Raw genomic sequence first — 19,955 nt, 5'->3', positions numbered from 1 at the left:
AAGAGTGAAGTTGAATGGGCCTTAGCCAGCCTTGCTAAGAACAAAGCTAGCGGAATTGATAGCATTCCAGCTGAGTTGCTTCAAAACCTCAACCATGACGCTGTTAACATTCTGCATACATTATGTCAGAAGATTTGGACAACCCTGCAGTGGCCACAGGATTGGAGGAGGACAGTTTACATCCCCATTCCAAAGAAAGTCAGTGCCAAAGATTGTTCCAACTACTGCACGATCGCGCTTATTTCGCATGCTAGCAAGGTGATGTTGAAAATCCTCCAAGGTAGGCTGCAGCAGTATGTGGATCGGGAGCTTCCGGACGCGCAAGCTGGGTTTCGCAAGAGCAGAGGAACTAGACATCAAGTTGCCAACCTTCGCTGGATCATGGAAAAAGCAAGAGAGTTCCAGAAACCCATCTACTTCTGCTTTATTGATTATGCGAAAGCTTTTGACTGCGTAGATCACAGCGAGATTGTGGCAAGCTCTCCAAGAGATGGGAGTTCCAATTCACCTCATCTGTCTCCTCAGGAACCTGTATGAAGGGAAGGCGGCCACCGTCAGAACTGGGCATGGTCTTACTGATTGGTTTCCGATTGAGAAAGGAGTGAGGCAAGGCTGCATACTGTCGCTCTGCCTATTTAACCTATATGCAGAGTGCATCATGAGGAAGGCCGGTCTGGACGAGTCTTCAGCTGGAGTGAAGACTGCTGGAAAACGTATCAACAACCTTAGATATGCGGATGATACCACTTTAATGGCAGAAAGTGAAGCGGAACTCAAGAGACTTCTGATGCGCGTACAAGAAGAGAGTGAGAAGTTTGGGCTTAAACTGAACATTAAAGAGACAAACATCATGGCGTCTTGCCCTATCAAGTACTGGAGCATCAAGGGACAAGAAGTGGAAGCTGTGACAGATTTTCTCTTCTTGGGCTCCAAGATTACCTCGGAAGGAGACTGCAGCCATGAAATTAGGAGACGCCTGCTTCTGGGAAAGAGAGCAATGGTTAGCCTTGACCGCCTAGTAAAGAGCAGAGACATTAGTCTGCCAACCAAGATCCGTCTAACTCATGCTATGGTCTTTCCAGTTGTGATGTATGGATGCGAGAGTTGGACTGTGAAAAAGGCTGACCGCCGAAGAATTGACGCGTTTGAATTGTGGTGCTGGCGAAGACTGTTGAGAGTTCCTTGGACTGCCAGAAGATCAAATCAGTCAATATTGTCGACCATAAACCCTGACTGCTCATTGGAGGGTCAAATTCTAAAGCTAAAGCTCAGCTACTTTGGTCATCTGATGAGAAGAGAGGAGTCGCTGGAGAAAGATTTGATGTTGGGAAAGGTTGAGGGTCGCCGGAGAAGGGGTAGGCAGCGAACGCAATGGTTAGATGGCATCCTCGAGGCCCTGCAGATGAAGTTATGTGATGTTAGGAAGATAGTGAGAGACCGGAAAGCGTGGCGTGACATGGTCAATAGGGTCACGAAGAGTCGGACACGACTGAACGACTGAACTGACGATCTTAGTGTTTTTATCTGCTCAGGTATTCTATGACACTGAGTTTTCTACTTTAGTGGCAACTTGCTGAAGAAATGGTTCCATGTCGAGACCGAAATCAGTTAGCCTAAATAAAGCATATTGCGTTTTCTTTTCTAAAACATCACCCTTCCTGTTCCTACATATATTAGAAAAAATACCTCAACCCAAAGGCTTGTGTCATAACTTCGGTGTAGTGTTAGGTGTAGGCATCGGGAAAGGTATTTTATTCAAACAATGACTCTCTGTCCTGAAGCCTAAAACAGCCACCCGTAGGTGTGTTGCTAAAAGCACCCAAAATACGCAACGCAGGAAAAAAGCGGAATACAGAGGCGCGACTAATAGCAACAAATTAAAGAAAATAGGCGAAAGAACACTCGTAGAAACGTTGCGCGCGCACATGACCCAAAGCACTAAAAGCCCGTAAAACAAGCCGCACTCAGCGTTGTTCTTTTACATAACCCCAAGTAGCAAATTCCTTACCGTAAAGACTAAAGTACAGCTTAGCCACACACGTCGACTTCAGTTCAGTTCAGTCGCTCAGTCGTGTCCTACTCTTCGTGGCCCTATAGACCATGTCACGCCACGCTTTCCGCTCTCTCACTATCTTCCTAACATCACATAACTTCATCTGCAGTGCCTCAAGGATGCCATCTAAACATCGCGTTCGCTGCCTACCCCTTCTCCGGCTACCCTCAACCTTTCCCAACATCAAATCTTTCTCCAGCGACTCCTCTCTTCTCATCAGATGACGAAAGTAGCTGAGCTTTAACTTTAGAATTTGACCTTCCAATCAGCAGTCAGGGTTTATGGTCGACAATATCGACTGATTTGATCTTCTGGCAGTCCAAGGAACTCTCAAGAGTCTTCCCCAGCACCACAATTCAAACGCGTCAATTCTTCGGCGGTCAGCCTTTTTCACAGTCAAACTCTCGCATCCATAAATCACAACTGGAAAGACCATAGCACGAGTTATACGGATCTTGGTTGGCAGACTAATGTCTCTGCTCTTTACTAGGCGGTCAAGGCTAACCATTGCTCTCTTTCCCAGAAGCAGGCGTCTCCTAATTTCATGGCTGCAGTCTCCTTCCGAGGTAATCTTGGAGCCCAGGAAGAGAAAATCTGTCACAGCTTCCACTTCTTGTCCATTGATGCTCCAGGGCTTGATAGGGCAAGACGCCATGATCTTTGTCTCTTTAATGTTCAGTTTAAGCCCAAACTTCTCACTCTCTTCTTGTAGGCGCATCAGAGGTCTCTTGAGTTCCACTTCACTTTCTGCCTATAAAGTGGTATCATCCGCATATTTAAGGTTGGTGATACGTTTTCCAGCAATCTTCACGCCAGCTGAAGACTCGTCCAGACCGGCCTTCCTCATGATGCACTTTGCATATAGGTTAAATTGGCAGGGCGACAGTATGCAGCCTTGCCTCACTCCTTTCTCAATCGGAAACCAATCAGTAAGACTATGCCCAGTTCTGACTGTGGCCTCTTGCCTTTCATACAGGTTCCTGAGGAAACAGATGAGGGGAATTGGAACTCCCATCTCTTGGAGAGCTTGCCACAATCTGCTGTGATCTACGCAGTCAAACGCTTTCGCATAATCAATAAAGCAGAAGTAGATGGGTTTCTGGAACCCTCTCGCTTTTTCCATGATCCAGCGAAGGTTGGCAATTTGGTCTCTAGTTCCTCTACCCTTGCGAAACCCAGCTTGCACGTCCGGAAGCTCCCGATCCATATGCTGCTGCAGCCTTCCCTGGAGGATTTTCAACATCACCTTGCTAGCATGCGAAATAAGCGTGATCGTGCGGTAGTTGGAACAATCTTTGGCACTGCCTTTCTTTGGAATGGGGATGTAAACTGACCTCCTCCAATCCGGTGGCCACTGCAGGGTTGTCCAAATCTTCTGACATAATGTATGCAGAATGTTAACAGCATCATGGTTGAGGTTTTGAAGCAACTCAGCTGGAATGCCATCAATTCCGCTAGCTTTGTTCTTAGCAAGGCTGGCTAAGGCCCATTCAACTTCACTCTTCAGGATGCCCGGCTCGAGATCAGTAATCACAACCGTCTTATGTTGGGTTTGCACATTTGGGTCCTTCTTGTACAGTTCTTCTGTGTATTCCTGCCACCTCTTCTTTATCTCTGAGGCTTCAGTGAGGGCCTTGCCTTGTTTGTCCTTTATCACACCCAGCTTAGCACAGAAGCTTCCTTTGATATCTTGATTGTCTTATACAGATCTCTTGTGTTCCTTAATTGGCTGTTGTCCTCAACTGCTTGGCACTGTATGTTCAGGAAGGCATTCTTATCTCTCCTTGCTATTTTCTGAAAATCCGCATTGAGAACCTTGTATCTTTTTCTTTACCCATAACTTTTGCCATTCTCCTTTCCTCAGCTATTTCCAAAGCCTCTTCAGATAACCAGTTTGCTTTCTGCATTTCTTTTGCTTTGGAACTGCCTTAGTAGCAACTTGTATTATATCACGCACATCAGTCCACATCTCTTCGGGCTCTCGGTATTCTACATCTAATTCTTGAAATCGATTCCTCACTTCCACAGCATATTCTAATGGAATTTGATCCATATCATACCTGAAAGGCCTTATAGTTTTGTGCGTTTTCCTCAATCGAAGCTTAATTTTGGCAACAAGAAGCTGATGATCGGTGCCACAATCGGCCCCAGGCCTTGTTTTTACTGCTTGTGTAGCGCTTCACCATCTCTGCCGGCAAAGAATATAATCGATCTGATTCCTGTACAGACCGTGAAGTCCATGTGTACAGGCGCCTCTTGTGCTGTTGAAAATGAGTATTCGCTATGGTCAGGTTGTTTTCTTCCCAAAACTCTACTAGCCTCTGCCCAGCTTCATTTGGCTCGCCAAGACCGAACTCTCCTATAATTCCGGATATTTCTTCACTCCCGACCTTAGCATTCCAGTCTCCTATGAGAAAAACGACGTGTGATGATGGGGTGTGGTCTAAAAGGCATTGTAGGTCCGCATAAAATCTCTCAACGTCAGCTTCTTCAGCAGTAGTGGTCGGTGCATAGACTTGGATAACTGTTATGTTGAAAGGGTTACCTTGGATTCGAAGTGAAACCATTCGGTCGTTTTTGGGGTTGTACCCTAGCACTGATTTGCCCATTCTTCTGTGGACTAGCCTTCGCGATATAGCACTCTGTAACTGCTTACGACAGATTTGTTTCGTCCCTTGTATACATTATTGCGTGCTACATAAATCAGGCGTGCAAACTGAGGGGTCATCCTCCGATTACCAAACTTATTACCAGTCGGATTCTCATTCCAATAGGAGCAACGATATCGGCACAAACTGTCTGACACTACTGGCTTGTTACCCAAGTTCTAGAGTCAGATAATGTACGCCAGAACCCCCCAAACAATGGCTGGTGTTATCAGTGACCTTTGCCAACACACGCCCATAGATGAGTCACTTATCAACTGTTCCACTGCGCCTTTATAGAGACATGTACACGGCCGCGCAGCTCGGCACCAGACGGAGCACCTCTACAACGGCACCACGGGGGTTTTGCGAGAAGTTTCTCAAGATGGCCACTAAGACCTCTATTGTGGTGTTACTACTTTGCGGAATGGTTTTGGCCTCATCTGGACAAGGTCAGTATGTTCAATGCAAAAAAATGTTGCCAGGAACAATGCAATATTTATTTCGGCAGGCAACAAAAAACTCGGGTTTATTTAAGGCGACATTGGTAATGAACTCGTTTTATAGAAACGCCAGCATCGGTGTCTTGAGCGAGACACAACGAGCATGACACTGTAAGGGGGGGAGGGTAGTTCGAATGTGGCATAAGCTTACACTGACTGATCGTCGACTTGTCCGATGTCATGTGACTACATGACATGACCAATAATGCAAGTGCTGCAAACAGGCCGAACGTGCTTGAAAAATGAATAGGACTGGACATGTTGGTTAGACATTTTAAATCAAAGCGCACAGCGCAGGAGCAAAATAAGACGAGCTGCCCTTAGACTATGCACCCAAGCTTGCACAGCTTAGTTTTCACCGCGGTTTATATTTATGACGTTGTTATTTCATAAAAACCGACAGTTTGCGACAGCGTGTATCGAATACATGGCAAATAATAAAAACAAAATGCATAATAAATGCGTACGAAGTGAACGAACGCAAACGAGTATCTCAAAGGGAAACCTGCAAAAGAGAGCCATTAACTCTTTCATTTCTTACACATAAGGGCGGATATCCAGTCCTCCCACATTTTGTGTTTGCAGAGCTTTCAACATATGTTGACACTTTATGTATTTATTTATTAAAGCCTCAACGGCCCCCCACGTGGGACATTACATGAGCGTTAAATTAAATTACAGAATCCTAAAGCATTAACAATATGCATTAGATACATCAAGAAAAACTAGCCTGTCTATCTACCTTTCTGTCTTTCTTTCTAGCACCGTCGGTTCGCTCCTGCCTGCAAATCATAGGCTTCCAAAGAACGTCAAAGGGGGCTGTAAGCTTAGACTGTGAAAGGAATTTTAAATTCTCTTCTTTGCTCTTGAGAGTACGTGCGTGCTACTATATCTGCACAATTTCATCTAGTTCGAACCGGTTAGGCGCCTTCCTCCAATGTCTTCACTGTTGTTTTCTACATAGACTCCGTTTTTCATATTCTCGCAATACTCAGTTATTGTCGCAAGGGGAGTATTTAGCCTGTAATAATAACACGCTCAAAAACAACGCCCCAATGAAACAAAATTTATGCGTTTCATCTCAACTGTCCCTTAATTGCTGACACGTAAAAAATTAGGTCCTTTTTAAGAGCGAGATCTGCAGAGCCTGATAAGAATAATTTAATCTGGGGAGACCTGAACGGCAAAAGACGACAAAATGATGGGCACGGGGAACAGAGGTCCAGTAAATGATGGTGATATGTTGTTTTATTGGCATCAATGTTCGGAATGATACGAGAAAGGAATGATGCCATTGTGGAAGGTTCTGATAATTTCTCCCACCCACCATCGATTCTATATGAAAAATAGAGTTGCGCCATAGATATTATAACTTCCTCCTTATCACTGTCACGGCAGCTGGCGTCGAGCCGAACTGTCGGGGTTATCTGTCAAGCCGCCTGGACACTCACATATGCAGCTGATGCAAACGTGTAAATAAAACCGTATCGTCGGTGATTTTGTTACTATAATAACAAAAGATATAGGAAACGTTTTGAAACTGAATTTTTTTTTTAATCCAATTATCTTTCAGAAGGCCACCCGAATCTCTGGAAGCTGGCAGTCTGTCTGCATATTTATGAGTAACATATGAGAATACACTTTCTTAAAGCATGTTCTGAATATCTAGTCCTGAGAGCAGATATGGATATATATGAAGAATATATATGTAGAAAACAGTTTTTTAAAGCATATTCTAGCCCTGACAGCAGATATAAAATCGATGCCAATTTTAATTCCTACTTTGACTGGAGGTAGTGCCCCGTGTTAAAGCCGCTTAGTTGTGAAAGGACTAATTAATGATGTAAGGTAAAGTACAATTGCATGCTACCTTTGAAATACATCAATTTTTTTTAGGCGATAGCCTTTGTGTATAGAATTTCTCTGCCTTCATATTGTATTGTTGTGACCTGTGCAGCGCGTTGTTGCGCTGACGGATTCAGGAACGTTTAGTAGAACGTTTGCTTGCATTATAAATAATCGCAATTTTAACTCCAATTTTGTTTAATCAGTCAGTGCTTGTAAATCAATTTTGCAATTTTCCACTTTATTAGATTTTCGGTTTAAGCTAAACCTAATCACAGACAAATGTCATTCTATTGGCTGGCGGGTGTATGCTGACTATTTGTAAAGATGAACTGCGACCAGCTTGGTTATTTCTAAGAAGTCATAGCATCACGTACGCCGGCCTTCGTACGCTTACAGTTTTGGGGTTTTCCATTCCATGAGTTTGTTACCCTTTACCTGTAGGCTAAAGTCAAGCTTTACGCTCTTCTTCCTATCATTATTTTAATAATCTGATACAGCGAGCGTTTGCAGCCTTATTGTTTGATTTTGTTAAAGGTTCCGAATTCTACCGCTTCGCTTAAGCTTCAACAACGACCGCATGTACAGAGTGGTTTATATTAAAGCTGGAATCCCCACCATTGCATAATTGTTGTTATTTTTGTCTGAAGCGCGCAAATGGGCACTCTTTGGTTTTCTTCGCTATAAAATTCCTGGAAGTAATTTTGCACCCCCCTCCTCTCCATTGATATAGGACCATAATGTACAATTATCACACAAAATCAAATTCAGCCCCGAAGATACTTATTCCGAACGACGTCCAAAATAGCATTTCTTCTGCGTTACCCAGATAATATCGTTCTCATTAAGACAACAATGCTCACCTTATTTAATTCTTTTGTTTTAGGCTGACCGCCGTTAATTGAATTGAGTAAATCAGAAAGATTTTCTAGAGCACTATGCATGTAGCGCTGATATACACGCTATTGTACTATCTGCATTACGCGCTACGCAGACCTGTATAGAAACGTATAGAAGTCATACGAGCAATTTGCAGAAAGCGGTAAACACCGTGCAAACAACCGCACGTAGGCACTCGTTTTTATTCTCAAGGTTGTAGCACCGTAGATTTTTAAACGACTAATATTACTGCTGATCAGTGAGATTGTGGTGCGTAATACTGCTGCTCCTTCATAATACTGCAACTTGCTGCAGTAAAAATCTCACAAATTGTTCTTGGCTTAGTCCTGAATACTGCCATAGTGGCAAAGCTTCCCACAATCACATAGTGCTGTAACACGAGTTGTGCACAACCTTGCAATGTACCACATTACGTTGGAGAACATAATATCAATATCTCCAAAATGGTGTTCTAATTGAAAGCCATAAGTTCGTATAACGGTGCAGCAGACAGCTGAGGCGACGTAATATTTCCTTCACATTGCGCATTATGTAATAATCTGATCTATGTTTTCCAGATCTCGATCACTGCACGCCCGAAGAAGTGGATCAATGCTACGATCAATACAGTGAAATACTAAGGATTACGAATTTTCTTTCGAATCTCGAATATAAATTTACTGAGCAAACAAATAAGCAGGCTTGCAGGTAAGGACGTGTTACAAGCGAGCATTTACACACAAAATGTATGTTATGGATGAGCTTGGAGGAAGACTAAATTTAGTAGTCGAGCCGCAGATACAGTTATATATATATATATATATATATATATATATATATATATATATATATATATATATATATATATATATATATGCGTGTGTGTGTGTGTGTGTGTGTGTGTGTGTGTGTGTGTGTGTGTGTGTGTGTGTGTGTGTGTGTGTGCGTGCGTGTGTGCGTGCGTGCGTGTGTGTGTGTGTGTGTGTGTGTGCGTGCGTGCGTGCGTGCGTGCGTGCGTGTGTGTGTGTGTGTGTGTGTGTGTGTGTGTGTGTGTGTGTGTGTGTGTGTGTGTGTGTGTGTGTGTGTGTGTGTGTGTGTGTGTGTGTGTGTGTGTGTGTGTGTGTGTGTGTGTGTGTGTGTGTGTGTGTGTGTGTGTGTGTGTGTGTGTGTGTGTGTGTGTACCCAGAAGGAGATCGGAAATGAACGTTGGTGTCTGTCCAAGGGATTTCAATGCTACCATAGCATATTGACTTTTTTTGACCGCAATTACAGACATACTGCGGGAAGAAGCAGAGCACGGGCGTTAAATCTGTAAACAAGAATTTAAAAAAAAGCAGCAAAAAAGTCATTACTGGGAAAACAACGAAATATTGCAGATAGAAAAGTAACATATTACTCAGACAAACGTTTGTTTTAAAAGCACTGTCGCTACCATGTTGATATTTCGTGCACAGTGCACGCACAAAAATGCCATTGACTTCGTTACAATGCCAATAATAATTTACCCACTTATTTTGTTCTGTTTTCACTGTTCAGGAAATCTTCGACCGGCACATGACATGTTTGGTCACGATACCTCAATATGACGCTTGCCTCAGCATCACTAGGAAGCTATCTTCTACATTATATCAGAAGATCTAAACATTTAAACAATGGTTCTTCACTGTCTTCTAGTGGTCTTTCAGAGACTTATTGAGGGTTCTCTCAGAATAAGTGGTGTAGTTTTTGCCACATCAAAACGACAAGACTGGCCAGTTGTTCTGATGCAAATGAACGCATTCCTTAAACGAATTTATTCAGTTGCCTGTAGTGTCGTCCGTGTTGTTTTCATGCTTTTTACATTTCTGCTCGCTAAGCGTCAAGGCCGAGCCCCAAAAAGCGTGAAATTCTCTTTCCAAAGTCTGAAGGCTCTTTCTACTTTTTTCTCAGCAACATGAAAGCAAAAACTCGTTGCCACATGGACCTCGCCAGTTGTCCCGCTGACATTAGGACAAGCTTTCGGCACCAAGAAAAAGGGTACGAAGCAGTGCGGAACATCGTATGCGAGGGGACTTCATTGGAAGGTAAGAGCACGGACAATGATAACGTGGCTCAGGTTATCGATAATACGTGGTTTAATTGCCTTAAACAACATTGCTGAAAAGACTTTTCAGTTTCGCGATATCGTGGCTTGACGAGGAGACAAAGGACCTCAGCGGCTGTGAGGGCCATTCCAGTCCGACTGAATGCAAGAAATAGTGCTAATAAAATAAACAAATTATCGGCGACGCACAACTGTCACAGACGGTTGAATCTGTCACTCCTGCATTGAGACGCGCAAGCCTAGCAATGGAAAAAAAATTTCCGGCGAGCACCTTCTTGTTCGAAATTCTTGTGAAATAAGCCGTATGCTTGTTACACCATGTGCACTATTGCTCGTTTTTTGCTGTATAAACATTCTAGCTATAGGCCATGGTCTGAAACATGGAAGACATTTTCTCTGCCGCGTTTGAGACACACTCTTGAAAACTTCGCAAAATTTAGGCTTAGCAGAAATTCATTGTAGGTCTCTGAGTGTAACCTAATTTCGCGCCAAACACAAATTTACTATTCAGAAAATTCCACTCAAACATGTGACATTTTTTTCTGTCCTTTAATAAAATCTGCATATGCAAAAATGGCCTCAATTCGGTTTGCAGTGAAAAAGTCTCAGGCATAGCACCTTGTTTGGCCGCGGTAAAATATCCTCGTCCCGGCGAGATCAGCACATCAGTGGTTCAGAGTTTGTTTGCTAATCCATCATTCTGCCCGCAGATTACAGAGCAGCATACGGATGCTCAAAGTCCCAGGAATTCTTTCATTGCGTGATACAACGCCAAGCACCAGTGCGTCGAGAGCTGCGGCACCCCCTTTTGCACCCTTTCTGCGAGTAAGTTTTACGTCGATGTTATACCAAACATTCGATGTTCATTTCATTTAAACAAAACAAACAAACGAGAAGTTTTGTTAAAATATCAAAGAAAATCTGAACAGAGATGTACTAAAATTTTATTGTTTCGAAAAATTTGACAATTTCGAGTTATATCGGTGCAGTGTTGACGTGTTTGTGCGGCAGCGAAGGGCGTATTTATTCTTTTCGAGTTTGAACGTATTTCTACGCTGCTCTGTTTAAACCTCGTGATGCTTTTATGAAGTTGTAATGGGCGGTGAAGGAATATTCGATCGAAATAACGGTGGGTGAAGTATCTAAGCAGCCCGGGAGAGCATCTATAGTGGTTCATGAGCCTCCTGCTCTAAGCTTCTCGCTTCGCCCAGGCGTTAGGCTTCAGGCGGTCGGTTTGTCTACCGACTGTTGGAGCGTCCTTCGCGCCCCGCCGTGGTAGTGCAGTGGTTAAGATGCCAGACTACTGAGCCGGATTACCGGGGTTCGATCCCGACAGCCGGTGGCTGCATTTGGATGGAGGCGAAACGGAGAGGCGTTCGTGTCTTGTGTGATGTTAGCGCGCATTAAAGATCCCCAAGTGGTCGAAATTCTTCCGTAGCACTCCACTGTGACTCCTCGTTCTATTTTCCCACGTTTCCTTCCACATTGCTCCCTTCCCTTATGGCGCGGGTCATGTGTCCATAGAGTGTGACAAATACGGCGGCTTTCCTTTCCTGTGAACATATTATTATTATTATTATTATTATTATTATTATTATTATTATTATTATTATTATTATTATTATTATTATTATTATTATTATTATTATTATTATTATTATTATTATTATATTGCCATCCGGTAAACAATAAAATGTAAAAAGACGCACAGTTACGGACAAGCTGGCAGGTATTGGTATACATCCCCCGTGAAGGCTTCAAAAGTGGGGCAGTATAGGATTGGTGTATGAAGAAAAATATGCTTTCTTTCACTATGGATAGCATGTACGAATTCGTATTAAAGAATATTTAGAGAACGCTTTCGCTGATCCCTACAAAGAGATGGGGTGCTGGCCAGCAACATTCGTTATCTTTTTTGCGTATGGTCGTGACTAGGTAGCAGTGTAATCTTCAATGGATGGCCAGGTACGAAATGGCTGTACCGGCGCTCCAAGAATTTTCGAGCATGCACAGGAATGCGCCTGCTGCCAGGGAACATGGTGCTCAATTTTTAAGTGACAGAGGGCCTTCACGTGTCGGTGTCGCTGACAACTTGATGGACATTTCGATTACGCACGAGCTCGACATTGAAATTGCCTAACACATGAAAACAACAGCAAGGTAACAAAGTGAATAATGTACAAAAAGACCATCACGAAATTCTGTTCGGTCATTCTTGCCCAAAGGTTGCTTGTTTCTTTAAAGAGTGACGTAATTACATAATTGGGCTCACGAAAATGCCCAATTTGGAAACATCTTGCGTGATAAATGCATTAAGGCCAAATAAAATGCATAATCTTTGTTTGTAGGATCATGTTATTTTTTTGTTTTTAGGAAGATTTTACGCACGTGAGCGAAACATATATTTTCTTCTGCCGGCGTTATGTTTTTATTTTTGTCTTTTAAGCATCACACTGTTCCGCATTCTTGAAGATAACCGCGGAACCGTTCGCATCGTTTCAGTACATACGAAACAGAACTCGACTGCTACGAGCCAACCTTCAACTCGTCGTGCCAGTTACCCCTTGAACGTGCCAAGACTGCTTTCATCAGGGCCTATGAAGCAATGGCACTTCTCAGAGGTTGCAAAGAGTCACCTGAGGAGCCAGCCTCGGCCGCAACGTTTGTGCGGCCGCAGGTGGCATTGGAAGCTCTTTCCTTCGTTGTGCTGCAGCGTTTGCTAGATTTATTAAAATGATTTTGCTGTCGGCTCGCATCGCAGTGTTTTTACCTCTCACAGCAGTCTATCCTGAATAAGGATTATTGAAATATACACGCATGGTCCTCACATTAAGTTGCGGCGTTTTTTCCCTATTCTCTATAGGAGATAATTATTTTCCTTATTTAATAAATGAAATAACTGTGAATATTTTTTTTTAACTTATAAACTTGCCCTTAATGTTAACCCCCGAAACGTCGCATGAAAGTTCTGTTATTCTGGAAAGCTAGTCTGCATGAAAACTAAAAATGTAAATAAAGTTAAATCCAACTTCCTTCAGTTCCACAATGTTTGCGTTGACGGCAACTAGCCCGAGACTTTCATGACGTCAAGAAGGGAAAACAGAGGTCCACATTATGCAAACAGTGCGACATAATAGGACGCTGGCAATTGAAGGTTCGAGCTGCTGATTGCCCAACGGTTGCCATCTACTTTGCTAAATGTGCAATAAATGTGTAGTTTTACGCAGCTGTGAAAAAAAATAGCAGGTATTATCGTGGCTAAACAGATCGCAAAAAAGCACGGGCTTTTGTCTTCTTACTTGTGGTAAATCAGTCTTGCTTCTGCTTCTTCTTGCATATACGTTCTTGATAACATCTTTGTGTGAATATGAGCCTGGTGTGTTGCTGAATGAGCGGTGCATGTGGCGTCATCCTGGAGCCGCCGCTTCAAATGGTAGAGGTTTAACACCATAGGTTTAACCTTTCCTAAACTTGGTTAGAGCGAGTGAAAATACCCATCACGTGAGAAAAATGTTGTTTCTACATTTAACAAACATATTCTATATTTGTATACTAAACATTGCCTGTGAAGATCTGACATCAAAAAAAGATAATTTCAGGGCTGTCTGGGAAGTGCCGCCTCTACGAGATTCCTAAAGGAATGCAACATTGCTTCATAATTTATAAAGAGGCATTTTGTTTGGGCATGTCTTGCAACGAACCTTTACAAAAAACGAATTCTCTTGACTTCCTATTATTTTGGCTACTTGAACGGAATGCACTGCTTTGGTACACATCCTGATATAGATTTTCTCTAACTTAATACATAGTTTAAGAAAAATGACGTTGATCTATCGGCATTCTAAATAAGATGTAGCGACAAAGTTTCACTTCTGCCAATTTTCTGTTCAACTGAGGGAACTGTGTTGAAAAAGTGACTTTGATCCACGGGGCACTTGCACTACCTTATTTGCTGTCTAGTGCTGTTTTACTACGTTTTCTGAAAGTGTATTTCGCTGTGTGTTCTAGAAGATTTGCAAATAATTCATGAAAACATGTAATTTCATAAGCGCAATAAATATCTAAAAAATTTGTTGTGTCTGGGTTGTTGACACACTCGGCTACTAAACCCAAGTACGTGGGTTTAAACCCGACTGATTGCAATCCATTCCAATGTATATTATTTTAGTGTGCAATCTCTGTAAAAGTTTACGGTTGCCTTTGGTCCTTCGTAGGCTCCGTCTTTCTCTCTCTCTCTCTCTCTCTGTTCACTGGAGAACTGGATAAAGGACCAGTCTGCCTGACTGGGACGTTGGAGCCGCTATTCCAGAATTAGTTTGAATTACCCACATGAGGCCACGTGGTTGTTACTTTACGAAACAGCCTAGCCAATCAGAACGACATTAGAACGGTCGGAAGAATTCTTGCTGACTTGAGTATTTGGGCACTTAAAAAGCCTCTAATACAAACTGCCGATCTACGCTGAACGCATCTTCCTCGATCTATTATTTGGTGTCGGAGTCATGCTTAAATTTCCAGCGATTGCTTGAGAATATCGCACAGCTTGTGAGGGACATAACAGAGTGCTGGCCAGCCTAACCGGCTGATAATAAAAAGAATAAGTTGCCGCAGCTTAGTTTATTTCAGGCGGATTCTCTAGCCCGCCAGCCACATCCTGTTCTTCTGGAAGTACATGTGTCGGCACGGGTTAGCCATACAACCGCTTTCAACCTTAGAGGTTGAAAGCGGCTGTATAGCTACCCCCTGCGGAGGACAAGCGAAACCTATAACTATAACATCGTCACCCTTTATTCACACCCTAACTTTCCTTTAACATCCTCTTCCCTCTTTCCCCAGTCTGTAGTACCAGACCATGGGTCTCTTTACCACAGGCCAACCTCTCCCATTTTGTTCTCATTAAATTACTCTCTCTCTCTCTCACTCTCAAACTTTGAGGAAAAATACAAGCACATGCCCGCACATGCGGAAATAGCAGCCAACTGTGTTTATTGAGCATATGCTTTTGCTGCCAATTGCAAGGCGGTGAACTACAAACATCTGCCTTGCCGATTCTCCCAGGCTTTCGGCGGCAGCGCGGCCCAAAGCGCTGGCGGGCATGTGCTTGTATTTTTCCTCAAAGTTTGAGAGTGAGATAGAGAGAGAGTAATTTAATGAGAACAAAATGGGAGAGGTCGGCCTGTGGTAAAGAGACCCATGGTCTGGTACTACAGACTGGGGAAAGAGAGAAGAGGATGTTAAAGGAAAGTTAGGGTGTGAATAAAGGGTGACGATGTTATAGTTATAGGTTTCGCTTGTCCTCCGCAGGGGGTAGCTATACAGCCGCTTTCAACCTCTAAGGTTGAAAGCGGTTGTATGGCTAACCCGTGCCGACTTCCTGCGTCAATTGCTTGCTCTTCAACACCTCGTGGTCTTCTCGCACTATTCATAGCTTCATAGGGAGAGTCACATGAATATTTAGGTTAAAGACAGCGTTTACTTCCTTACTGCATGCTGTCATTGTTTTTACTGGTGGTCATTTAAAACAGAAAGCACGTGTAAGGACCGGTATGCCTCTGACCGAACTGACGACCTTTTCGATTTAGAGGGTCTGCAGTTGAAACCGACCATGAGGTCATGTGAGCTAGCATCGTACTGCTCGTCGCAGTGTCCAATAAAGCTTGAAAAATGCAGTTCTTTCCAGGCTTTGCCGGCTCTTGTAACATTATACAATAAATGACTACAGCACTCAAGTGTGCTTATCGTGGTGCCGCTTAGTTGCAATTAAGGTAACCGCAGCTCACGTAGAGCGCTTCCTGAAGTGGTATCTGATGCTTGGTGTGGGCTTGTCAAGAGATACGAGGTCGGAACCAGAAGGACTCATCAGGTTCCTTTACATAAATCTAAATAAGACTGTGAAATGTTGTAAAACATGCGGCATAAAGACTTTCTATTGTTCGCTAGCACTCATTATAAGTAAAGTACGGCACTATTTGAAGAGTTCCGCTGCCTTCTTTCCGTATCCGCACATGGTATTTTGGGTTCTGACTTATTCCTTCTCCCGGTAGTCATCATCCATTTTGTATCCACTCGTATCCGCTTTAGATTTCATCGGCCCGCCTTGAAACGGCGCCTGAATCGCCTCGTCACAGCGTACTGGAGGGCTCGAAGAGAGTTTGTATAATCACGCTGTAAAGCGGTTCCTCAACCTTTAACAGCCTAAACAAGTTATGTTACTTGCAGAAACAGACATGAGAATACGAAGTGGTAGCGTTGCTTTTAAAACCATAACGCGGAAGGCTATGTGAGTATGAAGAGCTGTGGGAGTAGGGGAAGTTGGCACTACTTAATCTAGACTAGAGAAAACATCACAGAGGAGCTTCAGTGTGACCGAGGGCGAGTGCATATAGGATAAATACATGCACCTGCTTCGCCAGTGGATCAACAAGGCACGTTACTGCGGAAAAAGAAAGAATGAAAAGGGTAAGAAATATCATTATATTGTCACATTAGGCGGTGCAACGCATAAGGAAAGAAGAACGCATACGCATAAGGAAAGAAGAAGAAGACTCTCGTGAGTTTTTGGAGAGAAGACGACGTTCAACAGCGTCGGCTGGTGCCTACAGAGAACGTCCGTTGGAAAGCCTTGTCTTCGGTGTCCGCCCTCTGCTACAAGCTGAACTACCCCGTAACACCTTGGTGGAGGTACTTTCGATTCCCCTTGACACAGCTCCTCGTACTTTCACGCCAGAAACCTGGATTTGCGCAGTGGACGTCATCTCCCTGAGCTCACCCCACCGACTACCGCAGTAAGCATGGCATCCCAGGACGCATCACCCGCTACGGAAACTCCAGCTGCCCCCATGGTTTTAACCAAAATCCGTCATCCGCCTATCTTTAACGGCGAAGACAACAAGGACGTTGAAGATTGGCTCGACGAATATAAAAGGTGCAGCAAGAATAACCGCTGGGATGCTAGCATAATGCTGGCAAACATCATCTTCTATCTGGCGGGAACGGCGAAGACCTGGTTTACCAATCACGAACAGGAGATGCCTACGTGGGACATCTGCAAACAAAAACTGCAGGACTTATTCGGCAAACCAATTGGGCGAGCTCTGGCAGCCAAAAAAGACCTGGCTACTCGGGCTCAGTCGTCAACCGAGTCATACCTGGCCTACATACAGGATGTTCTCGCATTGTGTTGAAAGGTGAATACCTCCATGACCGAAGATGATAAAGTGGGCCATATACTTAAGGGTATCGCCGATGACGCATTCAATATACTTCTCTACAAAGACTGCTCTACGGTAGACTCAGTCCTGCAAGTCTGTCGCCGTTTCTAACAGGCGAAGCAGCGCCGCATCGTCCATCGGTTTCAGCGCCTTCCCAACACGGCGACTACATCCTCATGTGACGACTTGCCCACGTTACAGCAGCCTTCAAGTCAGAATAACCTTACTACCATCGTCCGCAGAGAAATCGAGGCCTTGACTCCTGTTACACATACATCACCTCCTGCACAGGCAACAATAGCTATGATACAGGCTGTTGTCCGCCAAGAATTCGCTAATGTGGGCCTCGTTTCAAATCCTGCCCCACCACCCCCTGCACCACTGCCAATCCCAGTGGTTGCTGCTGCTGCCACAACCCCGCCCTACACACCGCGCTACCCTACCCGCAATCCTGCGGAGTGGCGCACATCTGACGATAGGCTTATTTGCTTCGTCTGCTGTCGAGCTGGCCATACATCCCGCTATTGCCGCAGCCGTCCGGCTCCCCCCTCTCAACTCTATTACAGCCCTGCCCGCCATAACTATTATGCACCACGACCCGTTTCTGTCACCCCAGCACATCTTCGTACTGAGAACACAGAGCAAGACCGTCGTCCTAGCCGTTCTCCATCGCCTCAAGCCCACCATTCCCGATCACCTACTCCTCGCCGCAGCTTGTCCCCAACGTACCAAGGCACCTACTCGGGAAACTAGGCAACGCAGCGCCCGGACGTGACGCTGCGTTACCAACCCGGACAGCCAACTGTGTTTCGACCATCGCACCACGCCGCAACCTGATCAATGTCCTCGTAGATCGAGCCCCGTGCCCGCTCGCATTGACACTGGAGCTCATATTTCAGTTCTTAGTTCGTCGTTCCGCCAGCGCCTCAAAAAAGTTCTTACGCCCGCTAACACCTCTACAGTTCGCGTTGCTGATGGAAAAACTGCTGCCATCATCGGAATGTGCACTGCACGCGTTAGCATCGCCGGCCACCATGTCCCTGTGCTCTTCGCCGTCCTTAATACTTGTCCTCAAGACGTGATTTTAGGCCTAGACTTTTTAACAGCCCATTCCGCTCTCATTGACTGTTCCGCCGGACTTCTGCGCCTAGCCCTGCCCTATTGTGTTCACGACCCCAGTGCTGACCAATCCCAGCCTCGCCTCCGCTCCAGTACATTTACTCGCCTACCTCCCGAGGCAGCAGTATACGTGCCCATGTCACCTTTTCCCTCCCTTCCTTACGGCGACTACGTTGTCAACCCCATCACCGACGTCACTCTAGAGCGCAACATCGTCCTACCTCATAACATTGTACACGTCGAGAATAACCTCACCTACATTCCCGTACTCAACTTCAGCATGTCTTCACAAGTTCTCCCGGAGGGCATTTTTCTTGCCGAGCTGTCGCCTTTGTCCAACTTTACCATTTCTGCAGTGCTGTCCGACCGTCACGCCGACGTAACTGCACAACCTGTCCCATCACATAGTCCGGAGGACCGCATCTCAGCCATGGTTGCCTCTGACCTGCGTCCCGAATATGCTAGCGCCCTTGCCGGCCTTTTGCGGTCATTCAGCGACATTTTTGATTTCGGTCACGGATCCCTGGGCCAAACGTCCGTCGTCACACATCGTATTGATACTGGAGATGCCCGACCTATTCATCGACGGCCTTACAGAGTTGCTCTTTCCGAACGCAGGATCATTCAGGACGAAGTAGAGAAAATGTTGGCGAGCAACATTATTGAGCCGTCGAGCAGCCCCTGGGCGTCTCCGGTAGTACTCGTCAAAAAGAAAGACAACAGCTGGAGGTTTTGCGTTCATTATCGACACCTAAACAAGATAACAAAGAAAGACGTGTACCCTCTTCCAAGGATCGATGACGCTCTCGACTGCCTGCATGGTGCTAACTACTTCTCCTCCATCGATCTCCGTTCTGGATATTGGCAGATCTCTGTTGACGAAAGAGATCGTGAAAAGACGGCTTTTGTCACCCCGGATGGCCTCTACCAATTCAAGGTGATGCCTTTCGGCTTATGTAATGCCCCTGCGACATTCGAGCGTATGATGGACTCTCTATTACGCGGGCTCAAATGGACCAAATGTCTGTGCTACCTCGATGACGTCATCGTATTTTCATCAACCTTTGAAGGCCACCTCCATCGTGTTTCGGCTATTCTTGGCGTCTTCCGACGAGCTGGCCTTCTATTGAACTCCAAGAAGTGTACCTTTGGTCGCCGGGAACTCAAGGTCCTAGGGCATTTAGTCAACACCCATGGCATCCAGCCGGATCCCGACAAAATTCGCGCTGTAAGGGATTTCCCTAAACCGAAATCTAGCAGCGACGTGCGTAGCTTCCTCGGTCTTTGCTCATATTTCCGGCGATTTGTACCAAACTTCGCAGAAATAGCCCGTCCGCTCACGCAGCTTCTGAAAAAAGAGGTCTCCTTTACCTGGGGCCACGAACAATCGGCCGCCTTCGTCGCTCTTATTGCCCACCTCACCGGTCCGCCAGTGTTGGCTCACTTCCATCCGTCAGCGCCCACAGAAGTGCGCACCGACGCAAGTGGTCATGGAATTGGTGCCGTTCTCGCACAACGTCAGCTCGGGTTACCCCGCGTCATCGCCTATGCCAGCCGACTCCTCTCTGCGGCCGAACAAAATTATTCCATCAGTAAACGTGAGTGCTTAGCCCTAGT

General features: G+C 44.9%; 1 protein-coding gene across 2 annotated transcripts in view; it reads left to right on the top strand.

The window, feature by feature from the left end:
• The window catches only part of LOC146176354 (uncharacterized), a 63,832-nt gene that overhangs the window by 19,029 nt on the left and 24,848 nt on the right, over positions 1 to 19,955 (top strand). The window contains exons 2-6 of one of the 2 annotated variants that reach the window (XM_084580944.1): positions 4,999 to 5,150; positions 8,504 to 8,633; positions 9,855 to 9,988; positions 10,719 to 10,833; positions 12,511 to 12,756. In XM_084580944.1, the coding sequence (XP_084437070.1) occupies positions 5,003 to 5,150; positions 8,504 to 8,633; positions 9,855 to 9,988; positions 10,719 to 10,833; positions 12,511 to 12,745 (762 nt within the window). In that variant the 5' untranslated portion in view covers positions 4,999 to 5,002 and the 3' untranslated portion in view covers positions 12,746 to 12,756. Of the gene's footprint in view, positions 1 to 4,998; positions 5,151 to 8,503; positions 8,634 to 9,854; positions 9,989 to 10,718; positions 10,834 to 12,510; positions 12,757 to 19,955 lie in introns of those variants that run through there. The other variant, XM_084580945.1, reaches the window with a different exon arrangement.

Source organism: Amblyomma maculatum, chromosome 10, assembly GCF_055883805.1.
Source record: "Amblyomma maculatum isolate TAMU_Amacu chromosome 10, ASM5588380v1, whole genome shotgun sequence".
Lineage (NCBI taxonomy): Eukaryota > Metazoa > Arthropoda > Arachnida > Ixodida > Ixodidae > Amblyomma > Amblyomma maculatum.
The sequence above is the reverse complement of the archived record's forward strand: the minus strand, read 5'-3'. Positions and strand labels throughout refer to the sequence as shown.